The sequence below is a fragment of the Etheostoma spectabile genome, chromosome 15, assembly GCF_008692095.1.
Source record: "Etheostoma spectabile isolate EspeVRDwgs_2016 chromosome 15, UIUC_Espe_1.0, whole genome shotgun sequence".
Taxonomy (NCBI): domain Eukaryota; kingdom Metazoa; phylum Chordata; class Actinopteri; order Perciformes; family Percidae; genus Etheostoma; species Etheostoma spectabile.
The window spans coordinates 3,102,812-3,125,522 of NC_045747.1; the positions used below are offsets into that span (position 1 = coordinate 3,102,812).

General features: G+C 40.6%; 1 protein-coding gene across 1 annotated transcript in view; it reads left to right on the plus strand.

Annotated features, from left to right (window-relative positions):
• Positions 1-22,711, plus strand: part of pvalb6 (parvalbumin 6) — a 43,881-nt gene that overhangs the window by 20,998 nt on the left and 172 nt on the right. The window contains 5 exon segments of the mRNA XM_032537606.1: positions 18,986-19,051; positions 21,303-21,311; positions 21,314-21,427; positions 21,580-21,693; positions 22,161-22,711. The exon segment at positions 22,161-22,711 is cut by the window's right edge and continues 172 nt beyond it. Of these exon segments, the coding sequence (XP_032393497.1) occupies positions 18,991-19,051; positions 21,303-21,311; positions 21,314-21,427; positions 21,580-21,693; positions 22,161-22,186 (324 nt within the window). The 5' untranslated portion in view covers positions 18,986-18,990 and the 3' untranslated portion in view covers positions 22,187-22,711.

Consider the following 22,711-nt stretch of genomic DNA (forward strand, 5'->3'; position numbering starts at 1 on the left):
GTGTGTGTGTGTGTGTGTGTGTGTGTGTGGAGGGATAAAGAGGCCAAAGGGGTAAGCCAGCGGCAGATAAAGTCACATTTGGAGAAGGCTGTTCAAAGCAAGCTCTGCATCAAAGCGCCAGAAAAGAAACTGAACGTGAAAATTGAATCCTGAGGTTGCTGATGCGTTTATTTTTCACACAGGAGCTCCGTTTTTTAAAACAACTCTTCTCTATTCATTTCTTCTCATCTCTTCTCATCTCTCCTCTTCTTCTCATCCCTTTTTTTTAATCCTCTTCTATTCGCTTCTCTTCTCTCCCCTCTTCTTTTTTTTACCCCCCTCTGTACTATCCTCTCTTCTATTTCATAAAATTTAATTAGTTATATTTCAATCGAAACATAACTCATTGTATTAATATTCAAAGTGTCCACTGGCCAACTTGCTCCATGGGGAATTTTGAAGCTTTCCTTTAGCTGTATAGTATCAATAACATCACATAGTAAATGGGAAATGGACTTTTAAATAGCGCCTTTCTAGTCCTCCGACCACTCAAAGCACTTTAGACTACAGGCCATCCCATTTACACACACATTCACACACACATTCATACGCAGAAGCAGCCATTCAAAGTGCAAATTAGGGTTCAGTATCTTGCCCAAGGGCACTTTGACACGCAGACCTGATCAGCTGGTCAAACCCCTGATCTTCTGTTTAGTGGACGACCCTCTACCTCCTGAGCCACAGCCACCACTTCCTATGGATACGCTCTATTGTTATTGTTTGACATGAACATATTTGCTAATCTAAAATCCAAGATAATATAGGTGAATCTTTGTCTTCGGTCTTTCTTAATCAAGACTTCAGTGTACGTCTGCAGGGAACAGCGAGAGCAAGCCATTCGTCGAAAGATTTATTACGTTTGTTTCCCGAGAAGTCATGAATTATGCAGTCTGTTCAAAGGCTCGCCGACACTTCATACAAACTGCTCAATTATAACTACACTCCACTTCTATCTCCGCGACAGCTACTTGTGGGTGAACTCATTTTAATGCAGGAATTAAAATCAAACCAATTTCTCTTTTTGCCATGCATAAAATGAAACACTGTGACGTTTTCTCGTTACAAGATAAGACGACTGCATTTCTGGGCTACACAGGAGGAGAAAAAAAAAAGAAATCCATCATTTACGTGACTTCATTATGTAATCTTTACCATTACTACTGGTGCATTCAAAGACAGCGCCAATGTCTCAGCGTGCAGGTTGAGCGAATGCTCTCTTATCTAATTAGATCTTGCCGTGGTTGTAGGTGTGCACTTACTGGAGTAAGTCGAAAAAAGTCAATCCGCTGTAGTACATTAGCAGGGAGTGGGTCGATGCACATGAGATGCCAGTGCATTAACTTGACTCAATTACAGTATAGGATCAGACCTTTAGGGGGGCTCTGGCCCTAATGAGAATGTGACACGGTGCCTTGCAAAAGTGTTAACCCCCCACACAGTAATAATGACCAATTTGACACAATGTTCTAACATTCAGCAATCTTAGTTTCTTACTTTTCAATTTGGGTTCTGTTCTTCGCCATGAAATGACCCATTTCTTCTCTGGGGACTACCAACGTTAAACTTAACAATCACACTCCTGCTCTTCCTCTGACGGATTAGATAGAGACTCAGCCAAAGGCTAGAGTATGGCACAACCACCTCCGATTGGCCCAAACTACATTCTGTCTACATTTTCCTTGACTGGGTTACAGGCGCATAGCATTGGCGACCGCGACACAGGATATTAAACCGGTTTCAAGCCCTTTGAACCTGTTGTTGTTTGTCCTCTGTCACTAACAGACACGTTCACAAACTCTAACTTCAAGCACCAAAATTGATTAAAAAAACAAAAAAACTAATCTCATGTGTTTCTCTAGTGTCAAACCCCACCTCTCCCCTCCCTGAAACACACAGATACACACATACACTCAGTTGCCAGTTTCTTAACACTCCTGCAGTCTATAACAACAGTCAGGCAGTACATCCTGCCTTAATGTTACAATGCTCAGTTTTAGAGAGGTGTTAATTCAACTTAATGGTCATTTCGGAGGATGAAGTTTTTGTTGCACACGCTGATGTGGGATTTCCCTCTTTCTGGTCTAAACATATTTCTTTCTCTGCTGAACTCTTTATATTCCCAGTGAGGACAAAATGCATCTCCACCTCAAAGTGATCAATGCTACTTCACAAATAGACCATATATCATATACCTAAAATAAAAAGTATTTTAAACTAAGTAAAGAGCAATAACGTGAACACATAGCGCCATCAAACAATATAATCCAAGCTGGTTGTAGATAGCCGCCAGACGACAATCCTTTCAGGGGCCATGCAGTTGAGTTTAGCCAGATAAAGTGAGCGCCATGCCAAAACGACTAGTTAAGTTTAGGAAATAAAATTGTGGTTTGGATTAAAACACTCCCCAGGAAACAAATGACGTAAGTAATATTTTGTTTTAGCCGCAAGTAAAATCTGCTCCAGTTTTAAGCACTGTGTTTACAATGACACCATTTTGTGCTATTTCATTTTCCATTGAGTATTGAATTTCACAAATAAGTGTGGCCGAGCAGCACTATATCCATGGTATTGAAAGGGGGATTTAATTCTTGCATGTGTTGTTTTGTTGTACATGATCAAAAAACATCCCCCCATCCGCCTGCAGTTTTTCACCAACCACACCCTAGAGAGATACAATAGATAGATAGATAGATAGATAGATAGTTTACTTTATTTTCCTTTATCTGTGTTACCTAGCTCGAGTGACCACAGAACAACATGTTTGTTGTTGATTATTGTGCTGGCACCACGGAAACAATTAAGGTTAAGGAAAAAAAACGTTGGTAAGGTTTGGGAAAAGACAATGGTTTGGGTTAAAATTAGTATGTTAAGTAGAGTTAAGTAGACTACGCAATGTAAGTTAAGTACGCTTTGTATTTAAACTTCCGTATGTAAGTTAAACGTTGACTTTGGGTTTCACACTGGACACAAACAGCAGCCTCCTGGATAAAAGACCCATTCATCCCGTCCTACTCCTCAAAGTGGATTGGTTGTCTAATTTCACGTATTTTCATCTGTGAGGTCAGACCGCCACAAAATGTGCCTTTCGTGGATAAAATTTAAATCAAAACGCTGCGGAGGACCGACGTAACTCCAAATTAACCATTAAGACCCGGCCTAGCTTGGGTAGGTGGCAGGTGCAGCCTTGTTAAGATAAGAAAAAAGGATAGGTGTCATTGTACTGTAATTGTGCACTGTGTTAATGGACAGTTGGCTGATTCTAAATCACATCTGCAAATTTGCTCCAGCTAACAGAAGATAACTTGCTAAACGCTGTAATAGTTGTTTAACTGAATGAACACACAAATGTAAAAATGTCCACAGCAACACACACACTCACACATGCACAGGCACGCATGCAAACGCACACACAACCTCCCTATTTAATGTACTGTAGAGATTAGATTAGATTATACTTTATTTATCCCACGACGGGGAAATTCTGTCGTTACAAGTAGCAGCATAGCAGCCACAGCAAAAAAAACAGAAAAACAAAACAATAACACACAAACAAGTAAGCACGACAGAAATACAAGGCAAGAAATACAAGGCAAGAAATACAGGCAAGAAATAGACAATGAAAAATATGGTAGACTGAGTAAGTAAAATGCCGTCAAACAAAAGGAATTTTAAAGTGCGGTTGCCATGATAAGAGAAACAATATTGCGGTGTAAGTGACACTAAGTACACTAATGGCTTTAATTTGTCGTTTAATTGAATGATGGATCTAATGATGGAGATCCCTCCTTTCTGGCTTGCTAAACTGGCAGTGTTGTCCAGAAGAATCCTTCACCCGAGTGAGTCCTTGACTGCAATTAGATTTCTCCTGCAATGCGGCTGCCTTTCACAGCACTCTTAGCCAGTAGGCTTAATGTGTGTTAATGGAACATCCACTTAGGAATCACTCTTAAAAAGCAAATACAGTCACACGTCTGCCGGATGATAGCAGAGCAGGTGCCGTTTTTTTCCACTAACCCCGCTGTCTTGTTATCGCCCTATCGTTTTTATAATGTGGAGCATTTAGTAGTGTGGCGACACCAAGTTGCCCTTGGATTAACAAAAGGAAAACATGATCGCCAGGCCAGTCACTGTTGGTTATTATCATAATGTGCAGATGTGGCCATGTGCCACCGGGGTAATTTGAGATCGAGAGGATTTGAGGTTGGAATAATCTTCAGAGATTTTCTCTTTTTGTATTGCCTGACACTAGAGATTTGTTGGAATTTGATATACTGCTCACACCCCACACATACGGTAGCAAACACATTTCCATGTACGCACTTCAAGGTCATATGCTTCTTTGTTCATTTTTAGAATATGTGTGTAGGTCAACTGTTTGTGTGCACGTTTGTGTCTTTAGTATGTATTATGTAGGTGTTGGAGGGGGGCTACTGTGTGTGTGTGTGTGTGTGTGTGTGTGTGTTTGTGTGTGTGTGTGTGTGTGTGTGTGTGTGTGTGTGTTGCATGTGCATTTCTTCCCTTCAACTCCTATTTTCCTGTAAATGCTGAAAAACGGCATGCTGGACTGTTGCTTGTAGATATAAAAGAATGAAACACGAAATCTTTGATTAGGCTACATTTACTTCCATTCTGATTAATGCACATGTGAATTTAGATCCGCGTTATCTTCCTGTAACACATGGCATGATGTATGAACCATGGCTTAACCATTAAAGCCCCAATCTGGGACTTTTTCTAGCCTTGTTTCTGCCCACTCGCATTGGGTTTGCACAATGGGATTATGATCACAATTATGACAGAAAAATGTAATTATAGAACTATGCATGTCATCCATCATGTGAATCATTTGAATATAAATAATTACATTTCCATATTTATGTACATGCTTGTGTACGCATATTCTTTAAATAAAAAGTTGAAGCTGGAACTGTTGCTTAGGTTCGCTATATAAAAAATCAATTTTACAAACAAAATAAAATTTTGAAAGGATTGAAGTGATCTTTAAATTACTTATAAAGAATACTTTTTTTTAAATTTAATCATCAATTAGTTTCACAGTTAAAGTCTTAGTTTGAAAAAAAATTCCCATATCTTTTAGAAGCATTTTCAATTCCCTCCTTAGAAACAAAAAACAATTAGAATAACTTCAGCCAATATAAATGAACTGCTGAACACAAAATTAGTGAGAGATGTTGCCAGAGATTACGGTAAATTGATTGTCACCACATTCAAATCATGTTCTAATCATGTTTTGCAGACACTGTGTACTTCCTTGGGACGCCACTGACAACAAATGCTCATTCACTTCGTTGAAATCCTCCGTCCACCGTTGTTCACTTATTTATCCATTTTGTATCTTTCCTCCCACCTGCTGAACTCTTCTGAATACTTCCTCTTTCATCAACATCCATTTTTCTAATGATATAATATACCCCAAGCCTGACCTTTTTTTTTACACCGCATAAAATCTTTTATCAAACTTGGCTGAAAACTCTCTCTCTCTCTCTCTCTCTCTCTCTCTCTCTCTCTCTCTCTCTCTCTCTCTCTCACCGACTCATAACACAGGGCTGGAGCTCATTTTGCTTCTGAAGTCAGTCTCAACTATTCCCAGACACCTGTTTGCTGCGTTCACGTTCTGCTGCCAGTCAAGGCCGGCACCGGATACTGTGTGAATAACACAATCATCTGTCCATCTCTCATCTAGATCGTGCACTTCACACACTGTAGCTCTCCTCAGCATTCCTGTGGGTGTCCTATATTTTTGTTGTTGTTGTTTATATTGTTTTGTTTTGTTGATAAGCGCCACCATTAGGTTTACATTGGTGCGTTTGAGTGAAATGTAACTATAGGATGGATTGCCACTGTTCATGTAGTGCCATCCTTACTCAAACATTTTCATCTGTGGTTTATGATAAAATATTCTGCAAACTAATGGCATTCCCAGTAGTCTCACATTTGCAAATGTTAGGATTCTTACTGAGATTGTTAAAATAAAGTGCTGCAGGGATGACATATTTTTGTAGGCCGACCCTTGAAGTTAGCATTGTGAGTGAAGACAAATGGGATAAAAGTTGCTGTCGATGAAACCAACTTTGGCTCTTACTGGCTTGGAGAGCTTCATCACTGACCAGAGAGATCTCATCTTCCAGAGCAGAGAGGCATAGAAAGATACCGGACACTCTCCTGTCACCACACTCATACATCTTCCTCAATCGCATTAAACAAATATTCTTTCCGTCTGTGCAGCCTTTTGCTTCCTCATTTTGCCATCTTGTAATCTCTCTGCCGAGGCGTCATCCTCTGTGTATACGGACAGGCCAATCTGTCTCTCTGTCCTCTAAGCCTCTGAGTTTACTTCTGATATCTGCAGGCTCTGCAGCGATGACTCTCCTCTGCATCTAAAGGATCTTATTATATAGTGTAAGCTGGGGGACATTTGTCCCGATGCCTTAATGTTCAGGCAGAAAGAACACTGAATAAGCAGGTGGATTTGGCTGCACGAGCATCAGGCGAACATACACACATCGGACACACTTACATGGAAACAGACAGCAGACAAGATTGGATTGGATTTCCTATTAACAGGCAAATCATTCCTCTCCTCTCCTGTCCCATTCTCATTTTTGCTGTCAAGAATCACCCCATCTATCTTTCTATCTATCTATCTATCTATCTATCTATCTATCTATCTATCTATCTATCTATCTATCTATCTATTTATTGATCCTACCACCGATCTGCTCAGCATGTCATATTTTCCATTGTTTTTCTATTCTCTGCCTCTTTACTTTTTCATCAATCTCATTTCCCTCCCATTCTTGGCTAATTTTTTGTCACTCTGTATCTTTTTTACTGTGCAAGAGACAGATGGAAAAAGTAACTGCTTAGACAGAGAACCACCGTCTAATAGATGATGCTATATAACAGCTCATTTTTCTCTGTTGGTCTCTTACCTGTGTCATGTTACAAGTGTAACTTCCTGTATTGAAATTTAACATAACGATAATAATTCCTTCAAACTACCTTCACAGTTTTTTATGGATTTTAAAAATCCCAGTTGCTCCGATTGTAAAAGAACCAGGTCTGCAAGAATGTGACAGAGATATTTAGGTGTTTTCTCACACTTCTGAAACATCCATGCATAGATCTTTAATAAACAAAATCAAAATGTGCAGAAACCAGATTTTTGGAAAGACACTTTTTCTCTGTTTCTCGATGCTACCCTGTTTCCCAAATTCTCTGCATTATGCTGACTTACCTCGACTCAGGATGAAAGCCACCACTCTCTCTCTCTCTCTCTCTCTCTCTCTCTCCCTCTCTCTCTCTCTCTCTCTCTCCTGCCTTTTCTTAGTCACATCACTTGTTATCTCTTCGTTTCCTCCCTGTAATTCATTTTATCCTCTATGTTGAGCCAGAGAATAAGGTTCCTTTGTAAGTTTCAGGATGTATTAAATCTTATCTCCTGGGTTACTCAAAATCTCTGCAAGAAAAAAGGTTAGACCAGAAGTTTGTATAGTATGTGAAAAGAGAACAATGAAAAAGTGGCAATTAATACAAACTATTAGTGTATTGGTGGTTTTGGGTCACTAGACTCACACTTCCCAATTTGCAAACTAAATTTGAACATGTTAAGTTTTGAGTTTGGATTATCATTTGGCTAACAGACTGAAGTGAGGTACCGTCAGGAGAGTTTCAGAAGGAGCAGTGCTTTTTTTTTGCATGATTAACAATGAAAAGCCCCAGTGTCAATAAAACACACACTGTAAATGAACCGTTAAGTAATGTTGTAATTTTCAGAATTAATAAGCCAGTCAGTCAGCACACAAATAACTCCCACATCCATTTGACACAATCTCAAGCAAGCCAATATGAACAGGAGTCCCCTATGTATGCACACAAGTCAGAAGTCTTTTTAACGCCAATCATTCAGTTATAAAGTAGTTGTTTGAAGCAGTGGGGCGACTGGGACTGAAATTATTATGCCATTTTGTGTTGTTTTTTTGTTTTGTTGCCATTGATAAGAGAATAGAGAAAAAGAATAGTCTATGAAAGGTTTCCATTTTGTCTCCAGTAGCAACGCCGTGATGGATTTCTTTGTCCGACCATAGCTATGCAGGCTTTGGGTGAGATAAAACCTTACCCATGATGTGAATTTCTCTTCCTTATCTTCAGTCTTTTGTCTTTCTCCTCCCCCCCCCGCCCCATACCTGTATCTAACATTGACATTCCCTGGTGAATTCCTAACCTCTAGCCCTCTACCACTTCACTGGCCCCTTCACTCCCTTTTTACTTTCTTTTCTGCTCTGTCGGCATTCCTCTTTGAATTTCTCCTTTGCCATCCCTCTCTGAATTTCTACTCTTTCATCACCCATCTCTATTTCCCATCCCGGGCTTCACTTGTCACTACTCCCTCGCCTCTTCCTCTCCATTCCCTCCTTCTCTCCGTCTCCCTGCTGAACCCCTCGTCAGCCCAGAGAGAACTACAAGAAACACCCGGGCACAGCGTGGGATCAGGGCAACCCCCTCTGCGACCCTTTCACTTAAAATAGGTGATACATTTAGAGGAGTGTACCAGCAAATGGGTAAAAAGAGGGAGAGAACACTTGTCACAAAGCTGCATCAAAATTAAATAAGAGATGAAAGAGAAAGGGAATCTAAAAAGATTTGGGACTTTGAGGAGAATGTTTGTGAATTGGACTGTTATCCCAAGGGGAATACAGAGCCAAGGACAGAAAGAGACAAAGAGAATGAGAGAGAGAGAGAGTAAAAGGCAAGTTTCAAAGAGCCATGCAGATCAACCCATGTGATTGTTCCCAAAATAACTCCTATGAGTGTTTTCTTTATGTTCTATATTCCTGAGAGAACCCAATCACCTTAGTAACCTTAGTTGCCATTTAAATTTGCCGTTTTTCTTGACAGGACAATTTCTGGCATATAAGACCATCTACAAAACATTTAATGATTAGGTTGCAAAGATAATACACCTCTGCCACCTTCAAAATGATTTTGGTTAATAACAAAAAAAACACACCCAACATCAACAAAATGTGTATCGTAAAATTGATAGCCGACTCATAAATACAATACGTTAACTGTAACCGAAGTAGTAATACCAGTTGTCAAAAGTCGCTCCACAGTAGAGAGCACGTCCCACAACCAAAGAGTAGTCCTTAAGCCTTGTATCTGCCTCTCCGGACCAGTGCTCTCTAAAGGTCATTTTGAGAGGCTCTTCAGTAATAGCACTGGTGGAAACAGCTGATGTTTGCTGTGATCTATAATCACTTCACATCTATAAGTTAACCTTAGGGAGGATTCCTTGGCAGGGAGGGCTGCAGTGTCCCAGAGGGATGTATAGCCTGGCAGTGCCACACTCTTTTATTGTTGAGGTTAGCAATGAAGAGTAATGGGGCCTCTTGCAGATTCTTTCTCTGCAGAGTCACTATAAGGTCTGCAGAGGGGACCATGGAGGTTTTCTGGATTTCCGCACATCTCAAGGTCTATTACAGTCGCTATAGACGACCTGGCGCGAGTCAATGTGACATCAAAATGACATTTATCTTGCTGGCCCGCCAGGATTTTGAGTGCGCAACCAGAGGACACCACTCTATTTTTTTCAGCGGTGTGCGACAAAGTGGAAACAGGAAGCATAAGCATAGTAGAACCAGCTCGGGGGCAACCGGATGCCAGGACTCTTTAGAATTACTGCAAGTCTCTGTTGTAAACTTACTGGGTTAAGATGAGTTCTTTATTTGTGAATGAAAGGCTTGATCCGACGAAGTAGGTCATTGAATCAAATCAAAGCATTGACGTCAATGCTGCTGCCAGTTCTCCTTTTTCTTTTCCTTCTAGTCCATAGAAATAGCAAAGTCGGTATCCTTTCCTCATTAGTGCCACCTCTGTTCAGGAGAAGAATGCAACTGGCGTTGCAACCACTGCGCGCGAGTATCAACAGCTACAGTGCTCCCATGACATCACACTGACGCCCGACAGGTTGGCTATACCCCACTCTTTAGTCTAGCTATTGATTTTTCATTATACCCACACCCAAAGCCCACAAACCTTTTGTTTCATTTAAACTCTGAGGCAAAGTGAGCCAATGCAAGCAACCGTTGAGAATATCAAGGGTTAACATGTTTGGCTGTCTAGCTCACTGCAGTAGTAGCCCAGCTATGGCTGAAGAGAACACTACTATTAACCAGGGCACATTTGTGTTTTTTACAGGTTACCTTAAAAAAGACATTCACCAAGGACCCCTTGCTTAAAAAAGGGTAAAAAATTGAGAATGGTACATATGTCCCCTCTATTACATTGTGTATGCCATAAAAGAATGAAAGTACAACATTTAACTGGTATTTGAGATTAGGGTAAAAAACCCAATGATAAAGGTAGAGGAGGTCTGGGTTTTATAATGTGTCACTGATGATGCAGAATGCCTTAAAGGAGGACATGGTAGATGAGACTTAAAAGTGAACATTAAAAGTTTAAGAGAAGAGTGAGACAGCGAAAGGCAAAGAGAACGTGAAGGGAGATGTGATCAGAGGGGGATTAGAGGGCTGAGCGAGTGTCCCTCGGGTGGGAGGTGAGAGAAAATGAGGCGGGGAAATCAAATGGCTGGAAGAAGGATGGGAGGGGTGAGAAAGGGTGTGCATGAAGAAAAGAAATCTGGCTGGTAAAGGGGTGGAGATAGATTATTATTAATGTTTGATTAGCATGAGTGCAGTTAGGAAAGCGATACAGCCTGTAACATCGCGGACCCTGTGCCGAACTAGGCGCCCATTTTACAATCCAAAAATAGTTGGAGAGGACATGTATAAAACAGAAAGAGCAGAACCTGTGATCTTTTACTGGACATCACTCTTGCACCTATCTAGCCCTTCTCCCACCTCAACCCCCGACAGCCTGTAACCCGGTAAGAGGAAGCTATATATGAGATATGATATAGAGGTGCAAAGTATTGCTGAAAGAAAAAAAAAAGACAGACATGATAGGTTTTTGGAGATGAGGGATCTTAACAAATCCAGGTCATCGCAAGACACAAATATGGATATCAACATCCCAGTCAGTGATGCAGTGATAGATGAACTCATAGGAGAGGGGATAGATAGAGAAACGTGTGAAGAAATGCAATTTGCCTTATTTTAAAGGGCTCCTTTTATGGAATGAGATTAGATCAAGATACAGAGACAGCATATCAACAAGTTAATTACTTTCTGATAGCAACGGTTTGCTGCCAAAATAAGAGGCCATTTTGTTGCAGTGCTGGCTTGTGATATTTTTCAAGGTCAACTTTTTTTTTTGTTACACCTAATGAGATTGAAAACATTGTCCTACTGTGCTCCAGGGTAACATAACTTTGTCAAAATGCTAATGCAGTGAAAGGCATTTATAGAGAAAATGAATTCAGTGTAATTCTGGCTGATCACAGAGATTTAATATAAAAATGTTACATGTAGGCCTATTCAAACAGCAGATGCATTATATATGATGAATATTCATAGACACTACAACACTTAAGTGGAATGCAGACTCAGTTAATTAATGAGGAGGACATATAATATTTTTCTTTGTGTGTCACGATGAAATATGTATGCTTTTTAAAACACTCTTGACGCTGTTGCTTTCAATGGCAGATTAAATGGAATTTACATCTTTAATTTGTTTGGTAATATTTTATGCAAATGTGTATTGAGTGCACGCTTGAGATTGCTTTCATCGCATATTTGTTTTGCAAAGTCATCTCATTAGAGTTTGTGACTTTATTAGATTATGAATCTTAGTGATGCCAACAGTTTGTTAAGTGGGAGTGAGTAACCAAGGCAAGGCTTCATGCATTTACACTCACACTCATGTTTAGGCATGCTAGCCGCACATATATAACTGTACATAGTATTAGAAAGATTGCGATGAGATTCAAGACGTTCATGTTCCCCCTGTTTTACCTTGGTGATCTTGACTTTTGCTTAAACACCACCACTACGTCAACATTTTAATCAGTACTTTTTGTTTATGACCAAGAAAGCATTCAAAGCCAATGCCATTCCACATCAGCCTCAGCTGTGCTTCATCTTTAGATAATAAACTGTTAGCATGCTAACATAAAGTAAAAAGGAGGAACATGGCAAATACGTGCTTGACATTAGAATTTTAGCATTGCCTTTGCATGCTGATTGTTGTTGCCAAGCTGAAACTGTGTGGTTAAGCTAGCCTGTCCTGTACCTGCCAGAGGATTAGCCAGTGGACAGTGGTGATAACAGTCAGATGATTCCCAGGCCTGTGTACTACTTTTTCAAATCCAGTCTGTCCTCACTGTGTGTGTGCGTGCGCGGGTGGGTGTGTGCATGCATCCGCGGGTGTTTGGTTAGGTGGATGCACGTGTTTGCTGTTTGTTTTTCAATGAACAACACATTCTCGCTGTATCAACAGCTCTTTAAAATCAAGAGACATTGTACTCCAATGCTCACTGAACAGGTATCTCTGCCTTCGTTCAACCATCAAGCTTAGTTGGAGAACAACTGTGCTGATCAGTAGCAATTCCGATAAAAAACTTTTATGGAGAACGGAAATCAGTGGGGCACCTCTCACCTCAGGAAAATTGCCTGTCAGAGTTATTCATGTTCTTCAGAAAGATGGTGGTACCACAGTCGCTGGGTCTCTTTACAGAGACCAGACGACAAACATAAAACTGTTCATCCTATGTGAATATACCTAAAATAAATAAGCACAGTATGTCAGAATGACACTGTCCACTGTCATCTCCAGGGCTCGAAATACCACATTATTGCACGTGAAATTTGAGCTGTGCTTGTAATTCTTAGCTGGTCATGCACCGGTGCATGGAATATTTTGAAAGCCTATTTTTGTAGGCGACAAGAGTTCACTTCCACTTCACAAAGTGCATGCAAAGATACTGAAGAGGCATACTGTACTTTTCTGCAGTATGTTTCCCTTTCTTCTTTTCCCCTTGTCTCTGCTTTGTACAGACTCCCCCACAAATATACACACAACAGTCAAATGAACATAAGTGTCTTGGGTTTCTTGAAATGCAATCTTCTTTAAGCCTTCTACCTCTTCACCGTAATCTGCTTGGCACCCTTTGTACACACATATTCACACATTCATGCAGCTGTTAGAGTAGACCGGGTAGTTGGCAGCCCTGCAACATGGTTCATTTTCACCTAGAGAGGTTATCAGGGTGATGGGACTTCACACAAAGGAAACCCCAGTTTCACATACTTTGTATGTATTATTTCAAGGAGTCATCAAGGAGAGATGCCATCATCAGTGTCTTGCAGAAACCTTTAAAGTTCAATTTTGTTGTGACACATAATGTTTTGCTTATTCCCAGATTTTTACCATACAGTATTAAGCTATATGAAGATATATCCTCGCTGTTGTCTAATGAAAATGTAAAACAAAACACTTATGAATACCAGCAATTTGCACATATTTGTCCATATGTGTCAGCTGGCCCTTTGTTTAAATCTTTTTTATTTTGACTTTTGGCATAAGACTTCTGAGCAGGCAGCATTTTAAGCCTCAGAATTCTGCTTCAGTCATGAAAATGTTGATTTCTTTACACAAGAGGTAAAAGGCACACGTCAAGAGTGAGGCTTCAAGACTGCAGAAGTCAGTGCAGTAAAGAGTAGAGAAAAAAACCCAAGGGCATCCAGGACTACTCAAATCAAAGCATTTTATGTAGCTGAATATACATACACACCAACAGTGCAGTGCAGTGCAGCAGATGACCTTGGTGGTGTCTGATTGATGCGCAAACTCAAAGAAGAAAGAGCATTATGGGAATCGTTATTACAGCCTTAACTTACAAAGTGATATTTGAAGATTGAAACTTCTGGGGCTATGAAATATTACAGCAGTATTTTCTGGAGAAGATGCTGTTTATCCAAATAGTAATGTAAACAAACCTTCAAGGCTTTGAACATTGAACACCAATAAATATCAGAATGAGAAACCAGAACCAAGACTCAACTCTACTCTGCACATTACTCATAATGTTTCTATATCAGTTCAAATGTTTTTCGTACCAAACCTCTAAATTATACTCATATCAGCACAGTCAAACCACACTGTTTACATAAATACATTCTAGTTTAGGTGTAGAGAAGGTCACCCATTATTTGCAGTGTTGGTGGATCGATCCCATGCGTCTCCTGTCTGCTTGTCAAAGCAGTATACTGTACCCTTGGGTATGTGTGTGGGGGGAAAAAGGACTAACGTCTGTTGGACCAAAGCATCTGCCAAATGAATATCTGATATTCTATTTTCAGTCTTGGAAAAAGTTTAGGCAGTAATGAAACTGCAAACAACATAATTTCAAATCAAATAATGTCTTTATTACTATGAGCTGATCCTCTTGACAAGTTTGCCTCACTGGTCCTAAAGTTAAGCTCATGATCAGTGGAAGTGCCACTGTGACACTTCCATATACTGTGGCAGAGTACATTTTATCACATGGCCATTAAAGCAACACTAAAGCACTATTCCCGCTTTGTTCCGCCTACAGGTTGGAAGCAGACTTACTGCTGTTGTAATTCAAACTACAGATCCGCTACCCAATCTGGCAAATTTGCATAATGTAATGTAATGGACAATTACGCAATTCCAACCTGTAGGAGGACTGAAGCGGGAAAAGTGCTTTAGTGTTGCTTTAAGAGACGTCAACATGTTAGAATATGTATTCTCTTTCATGAGTTTCAAAGGTTGAGAGGCACATACCACCTACAATTTTGTAAAGAACAAAACCAACAAGATTTATTGTGTTGATCAGTGAGCTGTAGAGGTGCTGATACGCCTAATTTATCTTTTGGAAAGCCAGGCCAGGCTAACTGTTTCCCCCTGGTTCCAGAATTTATGCTAAGTTAAGCTAACAGGCAGCTAACAGTAGCACCGTATTTACCATAGACATTAGAGTGGTGTCATTCTTCTTCTTCTTCATCTCTACAAGAAAGCAAATACAAACATTTCCAAAAATGGATAGCTAGTCCTTTAACAGGAAGATAAATGTCTTATATCATTCTGCTGTAAATGCCTCAATATGTGTAAACAGTGGCAAAAAAATTCAATATTGTAATATGTATCAAATGACAATGTGAAAGCTGTGTTACAATGTGAAAGAGGTTGCTCGTATTGATAAACCTACAGAAAGTTATCGCCCAAATTTTCAGCTTTAATTGGCTTTACAGAGCATTATAAGAAGTGTAAGCTAATGGTTTAGCTATATATCCAGCTATGTTCTGCATGTTTTGGTTCACAGCAGCTGTTTTTTTTAGCAAAAAAGCTTGCTTTTAACTTATTTAGCACTAGCTAGTGAAGCATTTAGCAGCTAGAGCCAGATATTTCCCTCAGGAGTTGGTAGCTAGAAGAGTTGAAACAGAGTAAATATTGGTCTTACATTCTCTTGGTGGACAGAAACACAATTCTTTACAAATTATAATGGTTCTCCGTAACTGCTGGAGGTTTAAATAAGCAACTGTTTGCTAACCATTTTGCCAAAACTATTCTATATCCACGATGTTCTACTTTTGGGATTGTTCAGGTGTCTTTCATTTCAGCCGGAGGTCCGTCACCTTCCTCTTTCTTTGTGTCGGCATTCTAAACTCCGGTAGATTTCTGAGGATTATGGTTAACTGTTCCTCAGATCTCTGCAGGGTAAACCGACCCTCCTCCGCGGCACTGTGGAGGAAGGTCTGGCATTGCGAGACTATGCCACAACCAACTTGTTTCCACTGCACCCAAATGGCCCAAAAAAACTGAGTCAGTACAGGTAGAACTAGTCGGAGACGGAGAGAAAACAAAGCATTCCAGATAACTGACTTAGAAAAATAAATCTGCAGAGACAGACCATTCAGCACAACCACAACTGGTCTTTATCCTCTCCTTTAAATAAATCAATGTGGCTTTCTTTATACAGTTCCACTGGCAGGCAGCACACTGACTGAGATATCTCGGTAAATCAATCCTATCCAACTCATTTCACGGTGAATTGTTTCTTTCCCCCGGCCGACACCTTTGTGGTTAAGGTCAGAGTAGGGGGGTTGTGCTTTTGTAATGATAAAAGATTGGATGTGTGACCACACAAGTTAAGCAGTGTTTGGTATTGATCCGTGTGTGCAGCAGTATGTTGCTGAAGTAGATAACACTATACCTTAAATGGAGCTCGTACATCACTGAGCGTGACACCCAATAAAGGAAACCTATAAACTACTTCTAATGGTGGTTTAAACTACATTTATCTGTCAGTAGTTCAGAAACTTCATGTTTCTTTTATAACCATGGACTTATTAATCATTTTCTAAAGTTATGTCTCAAGTTCTGTTAATTGAGTTTTTATCCAACAAGTATGAACGTTTTTATTATGGAAGCCCTCATTAACGGATAACGCTGTGGGAAATATTTTACACCGGTGGAACCAACATGAATAGCATTATGTTCTTTTGTGGTTATTAGCCTCAAATGCAGCCAAATAAAACCACAGTGCATCAAACTATATGAAGTGGATGATATCTACAACAGGTAGCCTTCTTGACGCATGATGCAGCAAAACACAGCACAGCAAAAACTGAAAAAAACACTGTAGCATGAGTGATTTGTAACGGAAGGGGAAATGTAAAGGCAACTCAGACTGTATTTCCACTGAGAAGGACAGAGCAACAATACCGGCCAGCTCAGCATTATGTGCCGCATAGAGGGAACACAGTGATGAGGATGATGGTGATACACTGTCATTACTCTAACCTTCAGTCCACCCCGCTTGGCATCAACATCAGAGATTAAAGGTTGAAAGATGCTTCATATTTCATAAAGTAGTTTACAGTAAGCTGACAGGTGTGAGTGTGTATGTATGGTATTTGTGTTCAAGAGCTCTCGGGCCCATTGCAGATACACTAAGCTTGAATAGTTGTTCACAGTAAGTTCTCCTTCACACTTTTCACAATATACTTGGTTAGGTTTAGGAAAAGATCTTGGTTTGGATTAAAATATGTATCTTTAGTAGCTAGAGTGTGTGCCCCATGTTTGCTGAGTCCTTGGCAGCGGCCGTGGGTCGGATTTGCACCCACGGCCCTTTGCTACATGTCGTCCCACAATTTCTCTCCCCTTCCCTATCTTCAAGCTGTCCTGTCAATAAAAGACTATTCCAAAGCCACGACCTTCCACTTCCAGGATTGTTTTGCTCCCAACGAAAACTCCGCCATATGTCCTTCTGTTTGGACGGATGCCTGTTACTATACGCTTCATTTCTGGTCGATTTCTGAGAAATATGCTTAACTGCTCCTCAGATCTCTGCAAGGTAAATCCAGACAGCTAGACTATCTGCCCAATCTAAGTTTTCATTTGCAGAACTTATACAACTTTTCAACGTACACATGTTTCTTCCTGAAGCTATTTGGCAGAGGCACTGGGGCTCCGTGTGGCGTTTAGCGCCTCCCAAGACGATTGTGATTGGTTTAAAGAAATGCCAACAAACCAGATTTCTGATTTCTGTGCGGTCTATCAAAGCGAGGCTAATTCAAGGGCCATAAAATCCCCCCCAAAAGAAGTATGTTTGTCATAACGTAAATTAACTATGTGACGTAATAAGTGTATGTTGACTTTCTTAAGTCCTGTGTTTGTTTGACCCATCCATCCAACCCGACCTCCCTACGCAGACTTTACTGCACTTTATATAAGGTCACCTGACAACGCTAGATGAGTACGTGGATAGTTGGACACACAGGGCCATTGAACAAGCTGCCATAGTTGATGAGTTGGGATTGAGAACAGGTTGAACTGTTGAACTAATAAAAATACTGAAGGTCTATTCATAAACTAATCTCTGTGGAAGCAAAGACCAGTGTCAGCAGTTTTGTGTGTGTGTGTGTTTTCGGAGGTGAGGTTTGTGTGGATGTGCAGTGTCAATCATCTGTCATACAGCTTAAACGATACAATGCGTGTCCCAAGCAACTCCCTATTAAGGTCTGCCAGACCACAATGAGCAAAGTGAAATCAGAGCACTGCATCCTCTAATCCACATGCCATTCACTCCCTCTCAGCATCACAGATCTCTACAGACTCCTGTATATTCTCTTTGGGTTTCCCTTTATCTGTGTTTGGCGTCAAGTGTACACACACTGTATGGGCGGGTTTGCAATAGCAAAAGAAGACAGAAGGGCATCATTTAAATTTGGGGGAAGGTGACAACTTCATATGAAGTTATCGGGTTCAGACACACACACACACACACACACACACACACACACACACACACACACACACACACACACACACACACACACACACACACAGAGGGTAAAAAGCCAAAGCGCTGTTAAGTGCTGGGCTCACCTTTCATAGTGTGAGCTACAAGAAGAGTCTCCATCTGGACTGTGCCGACAAAATGAATTCTCCTGTGGTATTTTAGACACAGCTGAAGACTCAGATGGCCCGTTAAACCCCTGCTGACTATCTGCCCCGCTTTCATGTGGAACAGCTCAGTGATATCGTTCAGATAAAATGGGAGACGCCGATATGGACACCACGCTGCTTGTTCTGTCCCTCCCTGCCTGCTCTCCCTATTCCAATATTTCCTTTGTATCTCAGACTTTTCCCTAATTTTAATCCCACAATTTAACCTCCTTTCCATCCTTCCCTCATCAACGTCCTCACCCTGTATCTTTCCCTTGCTCCACCTCCGTCACATCTCCTTCCCCTTTCTGCCTTTTGTCACTCCTCCTTGACTGTCACTAATTCATTTTGCCACTCATCACCTCCTTCTCACTCGTCCTGGTTTCCTGCTCCATTTCTAGGGTGTCACCAGTGTAATACGAGAATGTCTCCGAGTTCTCTCTCTCTCTGCTCTCGAGCAACCTTGTTTTTAACCTTGTCCCCTCTCTGTACTTTTTCTGTCTCCCTCTCCTCTGTCTTTTTTTCCCATCTCTCTTACCTTTCACAGCCAAGATGGCAATGAGCAGCATCCTCAACGCTGATGACATCAAGAAAGCCCTTGATGCATTTGCAGGTAAAAGCTAATATCACGGTTGAAGTGGACATAATAATGGCTGGATCTATATGATCTATCAGATGTGAGGAGACATAGGCCTCCTGCACACTGCCTGCGTTTCTCTTGCGTGGCGTTTTCTATGTCTTTGCACACCAGAAACGTTCCTGACGCGACGCTGCTGCTGCTAGCCTTGTCTGTACACATGTATGGTTCCCATTGATAAAATGAAATAATAACTTGTTCTTATAATAATAATAATACATTTTATTTATAATGCCCTTTACATTTCAAAAACAAATCTCAAATCTCAAATCAAATCTCTCTTCTACTGTTTAAACTGATTTGATAACAGCAAAGACAAAGACGGCAAAATCGGCTACAGAATATTTTGTTCTGTACTGACAGTTAATCGATAATTATTATTTATTTTAAATTACATTTATATCTGCATTTATGTCATTCCTAGAGACTTTCAAACATCAAAATGTCATTTATTAAATGTATTCGTGTCAAAATGACATTTTCCAGTCTTAACAACTGCTCAAAGTGCTTTTACATCATACAGGATACATTCACCATTCACACACATTCATACACTGTGGCCGGGGCTGCCGTACAAGGTGCCACCTGCTCATCAGATAAACACTCACACACATTCACACTCCGATGCGCAGCATCGGGGGCAACTCGGGGTTCAGTGTCTTGCCCAAGGACACTTCGACAATGACTGCAGGGGCAGGGATCAAACCACCAACTTTCCGATTGGCAGGCAACCGCTCTACCACTGAGCCACAGCCACCCTTAATACATATATATATATATACATATAAACATCTTTTCATATTCTTTTTTGCCTGGAAACGCTTCCAATATGCCAACACGTCCTATTTCTAGCGTGTGACCTGTAACCTGTTAACATGGAAACCCAAATTAAAACGGACACACCACGCAGGCAGTGTGCAGGAAGCCTGAGAGGAAATAAACTGTGGATAATTTGGTGAGAATCAGCTTGGCTTATCTTTGGGCTGGAATACAAGTACTACAGGTTTTAGACTGATTTAGGACCAGGACTACGTGTTCCCCATACCACCGTACACCTACTGTGTGTTACACATTTTGCCTCCTCAGTGTGAACCAAGTGAAGCAGGCGCAAGTGTTATTATTGTAAGTGTGTTATTTAAACAATATCCTTAATGATGTAAATTATAGAAAGACAGGACTCTCTCAGATAATATAAAGATCATATAGCTTTATGTTATGCCCACCACTTTTGATCATTCAAACAGGGCGGATGGATGAAAATCCTAAGTAGCCAAGAGCTGTTGCTGCAATGAAGAAAAAGCTAGTCTTAGGTTTGAATTAATGTAAAATGGTTGCAAATTTAAAACATTTTGCTGTTGCTACCCTGAGTCATAGTTGTAAATTCATCCAAAATTGACCCAGAGTCCAAAAGTGAATACATTTAAATCGTAGATTGTGTTTTTGTTTTTTTTGGGAGTCGTAGTAAATTCAAACTCAAAGTTTGTACTTACTCAGGTGTGCGTCATCAACTTTTTGTCAATTAACATATTTTGTATAAAAGCTGTTAATCTTTTGTACTGACGATTCTTGCAGATCCAATCATGGCACTGAAACAGCCTCTTCCTCTCTTATAAGTGTTGAACAAAGACGTTGGCACTGCCGTGCACTGACAAAGATGGAACTAATTAGGACCTTTTTTTCTTTACTTATGTGCATGGTTAATTAATACCGTTTTCTTTTCTTATACAGTACATATATGCATGGTTAATTAAACTGTACTGTATAGCGTAAACATACATAACTAGACAAATCTCCATGGCCCAGAATCATTGGGTCCTCCGGCAAACACATGTTCCCATAAACAGTCACACTGTGAGACGGCTGCCTTATCACCATTACATATTTGCCTTTAGGCTTCATCGTGCAGATAAACACAGGACAAGCAACTTTCAGCAACTTAAAAAAACCTTCAGAGCTGTTTCATCAAATGAATGCACACTTCATCTATGTGTGTGGGATTTAAATCCAATTATCTTTTGGTATCTGACAGAAACATTGTGTCTTTGTAATTATTATATAAAAATCATTGTACACGTTTTTGGGAAACGTGTGAAAAATGTGCTTGCAGAGTACTGACATTTTGCATCTTTGTGCATGCATGCCTGTTTGTGTGTGTGTGTGTGTGTGTGTGTGTGTGTGTGTGTGTGGGGGGGGGGGGGTCTGTCTGTGTGTGGGGTGTGTGTTGCAGTTGCTGACTCCTTAATCACAGGAAGTTTTTCGAGATGGTTGGTCTGAAGGCCAAGTCTTTTGACGAAGTGAAAGGTCTTCCTGTTCTGGATGCCGACAACAGTGGCTTCATAGAGGAGAGAGCTCAATGTAGACACACACACACCACACACACACACACACACACACACACACACACGTATATATGTAAACCCAAAAGCTGCAACAAATGATTTTAAATAAAATCAAAATCAAATATTAGCGGTCTGTGACATGTATCCATTGTGCTTTTTTTTTTTTTAGATTCGTCCTGAAGGGTTTCGCCAAAGATGGCAGGGACCTGACAGACAAGGAAACCAAAGAATTTTTAAAAGCAGCCGACAAGGATGGAGACGGCAAGATTGGAGTCGATGGTAAACATCCAAATTCTATAAGTGGCAGACAACAAGCAAAACAGATGTAGAAAGGAAGTGTCTCTCTCTCCGCCCCCCCCCCCCAGCACACACACACACACACACACACACGGAATTTCTAACCCTTCATCGTTCCCACACTCCTCTCATCTTCTCACACTCGTTTGTCTTCACACCGCACTTTCGTTATCCAATTCTTTTCTTTTTGTGGTGAATGCAGTACACGGAAGAAACTGGAAACTGTTTCTAATGGTGATGAATTATAAAAAAGAAAAAGTGTGGATTTTGAATAAAAACACACACACACACACACACACACACACACACACACACACACACACAAAGTGAATGTTGGCTATTTCATTATCATAGTCATTTTCTGTAGTTGGTGCTTTTTAAATGATCATTTCATAGCGGGCGAAAACAACTCATCCTGACAACTTTTGTTTTTTCTCGCCCTCTTGCAGAGTTTGCTTCCCTGGTGAAAGAATAAACCGTCGCCTAGTGTGACCGGCTAACGCTCCAAGATCGCCTCGCAACCACCGCTACATCCCGACACCTGGTGACCCTCTAATGTCCCCAGCACCTACACCTCACCCCCCCACCCTGACTCCCAGCCCACCAGACTGCCGCCGATTCCTGCTACACACACTCCTCGTGTCTCAACCCCTCCCCCACCGCTATCTTCGCTAAGTGCCATTCTGCACTTTAGGAAGTAAGCTGTGGTGTGCCACGCCCTCACACACCTCCTCAAATGTCCCCACGCCTATATTCGTACTATTTATTTTATCCTTTTTATACAAACTGTTCTATTTTCTGTTCATGTATAGATACAAAACATGTCTGTAGGAATAACCCTCATTTGTAAGCATTTCAAGTAGATAGTTAAAGAAAAATAGATTATAAGAGGAAGACTCTAATGTCCTTCTGTATTTCTGACTTCACCCTCTTATCCAACACTTCCACACTTTCTTTCTCCATTTTTTTTTTCTTCCCTCTACCGGCACTGTTACCTTCC